At 42.9% G+C, this 10,972-nt stretch overlaps 1 protein-coding gene across 4 annotated transcripts in view; it reads left to right on the top strand.

Moving 5' to 3' along the window:
- Positions 1 to 10,972, top strand: part of GRTP1 (growth hormone regulated TBC protein 1) — a 75,913-nt gene that overhangs the window by 31,022 nt on the left and 33,919 nt on the right. For all 4 annotated transcript variants that reach the window (XM_039518734.1, XM_039518747.1, XM_039518742.1 and 1 more), the window contains exon 4: positions 6,447 to 6,571. In XM_039518734.1, coding sequence (XP_039374668.1) covers positions 6,447 to 6,571 — 125 coding nt within the window. The remainder of the gene's footprint in view (positions 1 to 6,446; positions 6,572 to 10,972) is intronic.

The following is a 10,972-nucleotide window of genomic DNA, read 5'->3' as shown; positions in this document are numbered from 1 at the left end:
AGAACTCCAAACTTATTGTGTTTAAAAACGCATGATATGAGGGCCTGACTTGTGATTTTTGAATGCTTGTGGTTGGCAGTACTGCAGTGGATGAAGAAATACAGCAATATATTTTATTATTTCTGTAAATGCAGAAATAATGCACATGCAGAATACTAAATATTGTAGACATGTTAAAAGAACTTTCTGCTCACAAAGAGTCTATGGTTCTGGTAAACAACCTACAAATAAGGTTGCCAGGCATCCGGTTTTCGAGCAGAATGCCCGGTCAAAAAGAGACCCTGGCGACCCCAGTCAGCACTTCTAACTGGGCTGTTAAAAGTCTGTCAGCAGCGCAGCGGAGCTAAGGCAGGCCTGGTCTACACTACGCGTTTAAACGGATTTAACGCTGCACCCATCCACACAACGAGGCCCTTTATATCGATATAAAGGGCTCTTTAAACCGGTTTCTGTACTCCTCCCCGACGAGAGGAGTAGCGCTGAAATCGGTATTACCATATCGGATTAGAGTTAGTGTGGCTGAAAATCGACAGTATTGGCCTCCGGGTGGTATCCCACAGTGCACCATTGTGACTGCTCTGGACAGCAATCTGAACTCGGATGCACTGGCCAGGTAGACAGGAAAAGCCCCGCAAAGTTTTGAATTTCATTTCCTGTTTGCCCAGCGTGGAGCTCTGATCAGCATGGGTGGTGATGCAGTCCCAAATCCAAAAAGAGCTCCAGCATGGACTGTACGGGAGATACTAGATCTGATCGCTGTATGGGGAGGCAAATCTGTTCTATCACAGCTCCGTTACAGAAGACGAAATGCCAAAGCATTTGAAAAATATCTCCAGACAGAGGCCACAGCAGGGACTCAGCACAGTGCTGCGTGACAAGCGTAACGGAAAGCCAAAGAATCAAATGGACGCTCATGGAGGGAGGGAGGGGGTACTGAGGACTCCAGCTATCCCACAGTCCTGGCAGTCTCCAAAAAGCATTTGCATTCTTGGCTGAGCTCCCAGTGCCTGTAGGGTCAAACATATTGTCCGGGGTGGTTCAGGGTATAGCTCGTCAATTTACCCCTCCTACCCCCTCCCCCCCGAAAGAAAAGGGGGAAAAATAGTTTCTTGACTTTTTTCAGTGTCATCCTATGTCTACTGAATGCTGCTGGTAGACGCGATGCTGCGTCAGTGAACAGCAGCATCTTTTCCCTCCACTCCCCGGTGGCAGATGGTACAATATGACTGATATCCATCATCATCATCAGCCCCTGAGTGCTCCTGGCTGGCCTCAGGTGAGGTCGGCCAGGGGCGCCTGGGTAAAAATAGGAATGACTCCTGGTCATTCCCAGTAGATGGTACAGAACAGCTGGTAACCATCTTCATCATAGCAGCTGGGGGCTGAGCTCCATCAGCCCCTGCCCTTCATGTCTAAAGAAAAGATTCTGTACTGCCTGGACTATCATAGCAGCGGGATGCTGGGCTCCTCTCCCCCTCACCATTTAATGTCCTGCCTGGACTATCATAGCAGCTGGAGGCTGCCTCCCCCTCATTTTATCTCACTAACAAGTCAGTGTATTTTATTCCTGCATTCTTTATTACTTCATCACACAAATGGGGGGACACTGCAACGGTAGCTCAGGAGGGTTGAGGGAGCAGGGAAGCAATGGGTGGGGTTGTTGCAGGGACACCTCCTAGAATGGCATGCAGCTCATCATTTCTGCGGGATCTGACACGGAGCGGCTGTGCTCTCTGGTTCTCTGATACACTGGTTCTCTAGTACACTTGCCCCATATTCTAGGCAGGACTGACTCTCTTTTTAGATACCATAAAGGAGGGATTGACTCGGGGAGTCATTCCCATTTTTGTCTTTGCGCCCCCGGCCGACCTCAGCCAGGGGCACCCATGACAGCAGCAGACAGTACAGTACAGAACGACTGATAACCGTCTCTGCTATCATGCAAAAGCAAATGAATGCTGCTGTGTAGTGCTGCAGTATCGCCTCTGTCAGCGGCATCCTGTACACATACGGTGACAGTGTCAAAAGGCAAAACAGGCTCCATGGTTGCCATGCTATGGCGTCTGCCAGGGCAATCCAGGGAAAAAGGGCACGAAATGATTGTCTGCCGTTGCTTTCCCAGAGGAAGGATGAGTGACGACATTTACCCAGAATCACCCGCAACAATGATTTTTGCCCCATCAGGCACTGGGATCTCAACCCAGAATTCCAAGGGGCGGGGGAGACTGCGGGAACTATGGGATAGCTACGGAATAGCTACCCACAGTGCAACGCTCCAGAAATCAACGCTAGCCTCGGACCATGGATGCACACCACCGATTTAATGTGCTTAGTGTGGCCGCGTGCACTTGACTTTATACAATCTGTTTTACAAAACCGGTTTATGTAAAATCGGAGTAATCCCGTAGTGTAGACATACCCGCAGGCTCCCTGATTACCCTGGCTCCGTGCAGCTCCTGGATGTGACTGGCATGTCCCTCTGGGCCTTAGGCACAGGTGCGATCAGGGAAGCTCTGTGCACTGTCCCAAGCGCTGCCTCCGCAGCTCTCATTGGCTGGGAGCAGTGGCCAATGGGAGCTGCAGGGGCGGCACCTGTGGGCATGGGCAGTGCACACTGCGGAGAGCCACCTGACCGTGCCTCCACCTAGGGGCTGGACATGGCAGCCGTTTCCAAATGCAAGGATGGGGAAGAAGAGCAACCAAAAGCATCATGAATGAACAGAACAATGTAGCATCCATCACGTTAATCCTGTAACTTTTTTGTCATTAAACTAGACAGATGGTCCAGTATGATAATGGGTATTGTGTGTGAAGTGGGAAGGATCCATGTATTACGATGAGCTGGAAAAGTGTGGAACAATGAGATGAAGAAAGAATGCATGTCTGGTTGTCAAAATCCCCCAGATGTGTCAGAATCCTGTAGAAAGGCATTCAGCTTTAGGTCTGAATATTTGTATCTAATTACTGCAAAAATTGCTTCTACAGTTCTTATTCCAGTTTTTTAAAAACATTTCATCATCTCATGCTGCACGGTCCTGGGCCTCAATATTTATTTCTGAATGAGGTGTCAAAAATGCTGTAATGATGACAAAGGAGAGAGAAACGTGCAAAGGGTTTTCCAACAAAGAAATAAATTGAGAGAGAAATTATTTCGCTGATTTGTTTCCTGCATTTGATAACACCATTGTGCCAGCTTGTATTATTAATGCACCATTATTTTAATTTTTAAAAAATATGACTTAGAACATTTACTAGGAACAGATTGCAGAGGGGCGGCTAGCCTCTTCCCAACGTTCCTCTCCTGCTGTCACCCTCTTCAACCTCAGTCCCTTGTGCAGCTCTGTTAAGGTCACTGGGGCTATGCTTGGCCACAGGGTCTGACTATACGCTGGAGGGTAGGGATAGGATACAGAGGGACCTAGACAAATTAGAGGATTGGGCCAAAAGAAATCTGATCTGGAGGATGGCGTGGACTGGGGCTTGCAGGATTGGGGCTTAACTGTCTTCACTGCCTGGTCAAATTTATTTCAAACTGTAGGGTTTTGGTTTTTAAAAAAATTAAATGTTGCCTTCCCATCTGTATGTAAAAAAACAAATTAAGGTTAATGGAAAACTGATTTTTTTTTAAATTCTGTCTTGGATATGAAGTTTTCCTACATCCTTCTAGAAAACTTGCAGTGTTTCTTGATGATTGGTTTTGGCCTTTCTAGAAAAGGTGGGTAAATTCTGCACTCCCACTGACACTTCAGCTATTGTACTCTGGTTCCTTTTTAAACTACTGTATAATATTCTAAAGGCCTTAGCCCTCAGGATGATGTAGTTGTTACTAAATGTAATGTGATGTGTTAAAATCCTTCAAAAAATCAGGCAAATTTCCCCCACCTCTGTTGTAAAATGTGCTGTGGCAATGGAAAATACAACTGGAGTTGATACTTTAATCATGGGGCCTTCCTCAAGTTGTACAATTAATACATTTGTTTGAATCAGCTTCTGATATAGTTTTTTTTAATCTACATAACTGAATGGGAAACACCATATCTGAAATGTCAGTTCTGATCTCTCCCTCAACTTCCAAAGTGTACTTTAATAAACTTATTCTGGTTATATGACAAAAAGCCAGCATCCTAGAGATCCCCTGACCTGCTTACTTAATGCTCCAGTAAAGGATCAACATTTTAAACAGAACAACAACAAATTCCTTTTTTGTATTGTTAGTAATAAGATTTTATATTGCACTTTATTGGAAAAATGTGTGTGGTTTAGTAAAATATGGATTGTCTTTGTGGTGGGAAAGCTTTCACATCAAGTACGTTCACAGGAGATGTGTTAGGATGTGAAGGATAGGTATTTAGAAATTTGGTCACCCTTTTTAGCATACCCAGAGGAAAAGGGCTCCTCATCCAGCAAGCCAGAGTCTTTAGCCTGGTTCTTTGGATATTAACCTGATCCTGAAAAATTAATCAGTAATGTGCAGTGTAGTGTGTGAACATTTTATTGTAACTTTACTGTAAGAAAGAGGTGTGTTTTTTTTTAAGTATTCTGATTATGCAGATACCACATTGCTATTTCTACCAACAGAAACAAAACAAGTTTTCTGTAGCCTATAACTATCAGACTGTCACACAAGCTTGTTGGGGTTATTGTTCTCCTTGATTTTTAAATTTGCATGGGAAGTGAATTACAGTATTTCCCTGTCCCACGACTCCATAACTGATTTATTGACTTTAAAAGGAAGAAGTGGTGATTAGGGCAGTGAATTTATCTTGGCTGTGAATTCCCTGGCACAAACCATGATTTTTACCGGTTTTCTTCTTAGATTCTCCCAGTTTAAGCTTTTGTCATGGAAGCCAGTCATAACAAACTGTTTCCTTTACGAAGGAAAAGCAGTAAGATAAAATATCTCCTAGGATGTACAGAGGTCAGGCATATCTGTGTGGGATGCTATAGTTAGACTTGCTTATATTCAAACATTTTGGTTATATTTAAATAATTTAGTGTAGCCTTGGGTATTGAACACCATAAAAGTGAAGTTGCTTTTGTTATCATTTTAAATTAAATCCAGCTGCCAGAATATTGACCAGTTTTTGCATAGTGGCCTCTATTTTCCAAAAGTGAGTAGTGATTTTTAGGTGTTCAACTTGAGACCTCTTAAAGTGGCCTGATTTTTCAGAAAGTGAGACTTTTTTGCAACTTTAGGTCGTGGGTCCTTAAAGCTGAGTAGGTGGTGATTAACTTGATTAAAGGGACAGTATCAGTTTAAAAATCTGTATGGATGAATGTGCACTGTGCTCCAGAGAGTAATAAAGATCCTGCAACAAGTTGATGACACGTGTGTGTGTGTGTGTCTCTAATATGTGCAGTTATACATAGATGCATGTGCACATACACTCATAAGTTTGCATGTGTAATTATATATTCATTTAATTTATACAAACTGCCTTATTTGCTTAAATAGCCCTGAAAAGTTAAATTTATTTTTCACTATTCATGCTGCTTGTTATTGTCCTTCTTTTCTCTCTGTTTAAACAATAGACCACTTCACTTTTGTATTTAATCCACTTCTAGACACTTTCATTGTTTTATGTGTATAGCAAACATTGCAGCAAACAGGTTTAGGTTTTTCCATTAGAATTAAAATATATATATATTTATTTCCTTTAAAGTATGAGCATATTTTCATAGAATTAAATTTTGGACCAAATTTGACCTGACAGTGCCTCTTTCAGGAATTATTGCTTTTAAATTGTTTAATCACAGATCAGATGTAAGACTAAACTTGAAGTACATGGGTAGGCATCTCTGCGCTCTTTGAAAAATCTCCTTCTGTGAGACCTTGCATGAGTAAAGAAACAGATTTTTTTTTTCCCCAGGATGTAACAATGTGTAATTGCATTATTTTTTTTATTTTTTTTTATTTTTAGGTTAGAGTCAAACACACATGATCAGTCATGAGAACAGAATCTTTTAAAAATGAACTGTTTAGGGCTAATCCACATAGATAAGTTCAGCAAAAGGCAACTCTGATTCATTGAAAACTAAACTGATCTATTGTGAGAATATCACTTCTCAGTGCTGCAGCTAATACCTTAGCAACTGCGCTAGATAAATTCGGAACGTAATGTGTTAGTTTAAATTGCTGAAGAGGGTTACGTGAAATGTAATAAATTCCTGCGATTTGCCATAAATCAGTCTCTGCCTTGAATTCTGCTTGAGACTGTAAGTCACCCCGAGCCTAGAGAGATCATTCTTTCTAGGAATGGATCTCTTTTGAATGTAGGCCAATGAACTAAAATAGGGGTTTGAGGTCGTTTCTTGCTAACTTTATCTACCAGACTCCTTTTCTCTGAGCCCATGGTCAGATTTCAGTTGTACATCTTACAAGGCTAAGAATTATTAGGGAGCATGGCAACATGGCTTAAATTTGGTCCTTTGATTTTTTTTTCTAGACATGAACAGAACATTTCCAGATAATGTACAGTTCCGCAAAACTGCTAACCCCTGTTTACAGCAGACACTCTACAATGTATTAGTAGCGTATGGACACCATAATAAAACAGTGGGATACTGCCAGGTATGTAACTTCTTATAGACATTTAAAAAGATACTCCAAGACATTCACAATATCATTGTTGCTAATTTTAAAGTACCGTATTTTCCGGCGTATAAGACGACTGGGCGTATAAGATGACCCCCTAATTTTCCAGTTAAAATATAGGTTTTGGCCTATACTCGCCGTATAAGACTACCCCCCCTTCCGAGGCTGAAGGACCCACCACCGAAGACCCGGTAGGGAACCGCCCAGTGAGTACACCTCCCACCCACGTCCTGCCCCCCCCCTCAGAAACCACAACCCATAACCCCCCCTGCCCTGCTCCTTGTCCCCTGACCACTCCTTCCCAAGACCCCCAACCCTAACTCCCCCCCAGGACCCCACCCCCTGCCAAACTTGCCCCGCTCCCTGTCCCCTGACTGCCCCAACTCCATCCACCACCATCCCAACAGACCCCAGGAACTCCCACACGGCGCCTACCCGACCCCCCCTTCCCCATCCCCTGTCTGCTCCCCCAGAACCTCTGCCCGATCCAACCCCTCCTCCCCCGCCCCAGTCCCGGCCCTGGCCCTGGCCTCTGACCCCTGCCGGGGGCCAGAGTCGGAGCCACAGCCGCGGGGCCCGACTCCCCGGGCCGACACCGGGACCGGCACCGCGGCCGCGGGGCCCGGCTTACCTGCCCACTCCTTTTTTCAGGCTTCCTGTGAACATTTGATTCGCGGGAAGCCGGGGAAGGGGAGGAGAAGGAGGGCGGAGCGTTCATGGGAGTGGTGTCATCTATTAAGCCTGCTCGGATTGGCTGAGTCAGAGAGGCAGGCTATTACAACCTTTGCCAATCCGAGCAGGCTTTGTATGCATTAATAGCATACACCAGTGAGACCCCTCCCAGGATTGGCTCAGCCGAAGCTGTTTATACCCGGCGTATAAGACGACCCCCGATTGTTGGGGTTTTTTTTAAGTTTAAAAAGTCGTCTTATACACTGGAAAATATGGTACATTTTTGGGCGATAGGCAAGGTTGTGGGGAAGGCTAAACATAGTCATATAAACAGTTGCTAATAGTATCTTTCCGATCTCATATTTGAGCCATTTTAAATGTAATAATTTTAAGCAAGGTCAAGTAGCAATGTGTGCTTACTCAATTTCCTTCCTTTTCAAGTGAATTAATTAGTTTCATTCACTAAAGGTGAACAGTAAACTAAAAAAATGGTGTCCTGTTTTGCTACTTGGTATTCTAGAAAGGCATGGTCTTGGTTTCCATTGTCTTTCTGGAGAACTTTTTTGGGTAGAGGAGAACTAGTGGTCATATGACATTAACAAATGGTCTAAATCTAGTTTTCGTGGATTTGGTTGTAACATTAAACTCAAACTCCTGACAAACATGTAGGAGGAAAATTTGTTTGTGTAAAATTCAACCTCATAACTCTTAGAGAACTGAGAATGCTCCTGCTCCAGTTCTCTAGTCCTTTACAGGTTCCTGTGGAAGATACAAGGAAGGAAAATATTTGGTGTTTCTAAGGTTAAAAAACAAGCAGAAAAACCTTTTAAAAATAGAAATAACTTTGTGGCTATCTTTGCATGTAATAAAGGAACAGTAACTGGCACAATCAAAAACTCTCTTCTGTTCAATTCAGCTTTGAAATCTCCCTTTTCTCCTTCCCTATTGCATTGCAGTTATATGCACTTACATGTGTCTTGTACCAGTCAAGAAAATTGGTATAATAAAATAAAAATAACAAGCCTTTATTAAAGAATATAAATTACATTTATTGAATTGCGGCTCATTTAATTTAGTATAGAAGGAGATTGATCTAGGTTTAAGAATCATTATCAAAGTCGCTGAAATCTGACTTACTATTTGGCCCTGACATATTGCAGTACTGAGGTTAATAATGGTAATTTTGAAATGTGGCAGTAAAAGTTCCTTGTGGTTTTTTTCCCACATATAACATTTCATCCAAAGAGAACAAAGCTTTTAAAACTATATTCTTTTAAGATTTTTCAGAAAAATGCAAAGGGTCAATTTCTGATCCATGTATTTGCAGAATCAGGCCTCTAAATAAAGCAAGACAGATATATGAAGAGATGCATATTACTTTACATTAAAACCTTGTTACTCTGCACAGAAACACCCATTTAAGTCTCATTAAAAAGAGGCCAAGGGACTTTTTATTCCCCCCTTTGTTCCCTCAAAAGATGGGTTATCCATCAAGGTTATAACTACATAAACTAAGGGCTGGAGCCTCCCCTCCTATACTTGTGATAAATCAGTGTATGTCTTAGAAAACTGGCTATTGTCCTAGTAAAGCAGCAAACTTCATCAAGATAAATGGTGACGTGCACCACATAATGGGACTAGGAATCCTCTGAAACAGTAGACAATTAAGGTGAACCCTTCCACCCACCCCCAATTCTTTGTGTATTTCTTCCTGGCTTGCACTATATACTAACTGTAGATCCTCCACACCGCACTAGCATTCTCAAAACATTTCTCTGGAGAGTCACCACTGAAAAGTTCCCAACCAGGGAGTTAGTCAAGTTTCAAATTGCCATTCTGTACCGTAGTCCTATGGAATTCTCACCAATGTGTGTACAGCTAGTGAAATTCTTTGCTTTGTGAATATTTTCTAAAGACTAGGCTTTTGTGCCTGCTATGTTAAGTGCTAAATAGTCTCTTATCACCATAGATGCGATTATCAAACTATCTGGCAGCATGGGAACTGAATAGCTGTCTTCACAGGCAGAAGGCCAAGCACCCCAGATGCAATACAGACCCAGGCAACTTCAGCAATTGTAAAAGTTCAACTACTAATATAGAAGTTTAAGGATTTGAAAATAAATGTCTAGAATAGAGTGAATATTTTAAAATTCAAATGTACAGAGACTGTTTTGGCATTGTATATCAAAAGACAAGTGAGTAAAGCCACTTGAATCCAAGAAATTGGATGTCAGTCAAGACAAGAACTTTTGGTTTCCAAAATCCTTTGAGCGTTTCAGTTCTGGCAGTGCTTTTCTTGCTTGAGCTGTAGCTGGCATTGCTTATTGGGTACAGTGAGACAATGTTACTGCCTGTCCCCATAGACAACCCTGGAGTGGAGAGCTTCGGGGGGAAGAGGTCTGGGAGAATACAAAAGAGAGGATGAAACTGGAGAGGATTTCTAAGATTTGCACTAAACAAATGTAACTGACACGAGCCTCCACAGCCTATAAATATTTAAAGACAATTTTACATTGGCTTTTAAAAAAATGTGTTGGGAATTGTGTGCTCTTATGCTGGTGCACTATGTACTGTTTTAGATGTCATCTTGTTTATATCACAATAAATATACTTTTAAAAAAATCCTCTCTAAAAGCCAAAATTGCATAAAATGCTATAAATGTAAATCATCCTAATGTTGCTAAAACTAACTGGTTGACTGAAGTAATATTATGGATTACTTAGAGTCTCTAAGGAAATTACTTAAGCATATGCTTAATTTTAAACACATGCTATTCCTTATTCAGGGCGTATATATTTTATACATCTTCTCTCCACTGATACATTGCCATGAAAAGCCCAACACATGGTACTATCAGGATGTGGCCAATTAATGCTTTACGTATATAGCTCTAACTCCCACACTTTGTGTGTCTGCCTGTTGTAGGTTGTAAGGCAGGAACTATGGCTTCCTTGGTGATTTGAAAGGCATCTAGCATAATGTAGGTGCAAATAGAAACAATAAATACTGTTTGTTAGTTCTGGACAAAAATAGTTTAAATAGCTACATAAACTGCACTGTAAAACCTGGTGGAATTACAACTCTGCTGCTTCCTATTTGCTTTCCTAAACTGCATTTGTAGTTTCAACTGGATGGGCCATGCTCCACCTATAGTTGTAAGGTAGTGTTACTGCACACTATTAAGCACCTATTTTGTGAGTTTCACTCCAGAGATAGCTACATTTCAAGCTGAATGTAGGCGTTTCCTGCTGCTGGGCGGGCGGCAGCTGGGCGGCAGGACCGCAGTCATGCCTGCGGGAGAGTCCCAGCCCGGAGACGGACCTGCCGCCACGACTGGACGGGGAGCGGCGGCGCGCGCTGGAGGCGCCGCCGGCTGGCAGACGCGGCAGCCTCGCGCGCCGCAGCAGCGCGAACGCCGCCGCGGCAGCGGGCGGCGGGGTCCGGGCCAGGTCGGCAGCGGTCGGGCTGCAGGTCTCCTCGCTGCCATGCCGCTCCCGCTGGCGCGGCGCTCGCGGCGCGGCGGCGCCCAAGAGCGCACTGCTGCAGCAGCCATATTTCACTGTTGGTCAAAGTAATAATCTATTTTGTTGTTTGGAAAGGGCTTTGGGATTTTTTAAAATAAAAAGTCTATACATTACTTTTTAATTTCTTAGTGCTTTAATTTTTTTTTTCTCCCCTGGCTTCCATGGGCTTTCATTGCCCAG

The sequence above is a fragment of the Mauremys reevesii genome, linkage group 1, assembly GCF_016161935.1.
Source record: "Mauremys reevesii isolate NIE-2019 linkage group 1, ASM1616193v1, whole genome shotgun sequence".
In the NCBI taxonomy this organism is placed as follows: domain Eukaryota; kingdom Metazoa; phylum Chordata; order Testudines; family Geoemydidae; genus Mauremys; species Mauremys reevesii.
The sequence above is the reverse complement of the archived record's forward strand: the minus strand, read 5'-3'. Positions and strand labels throughout refer to the sequence as shown.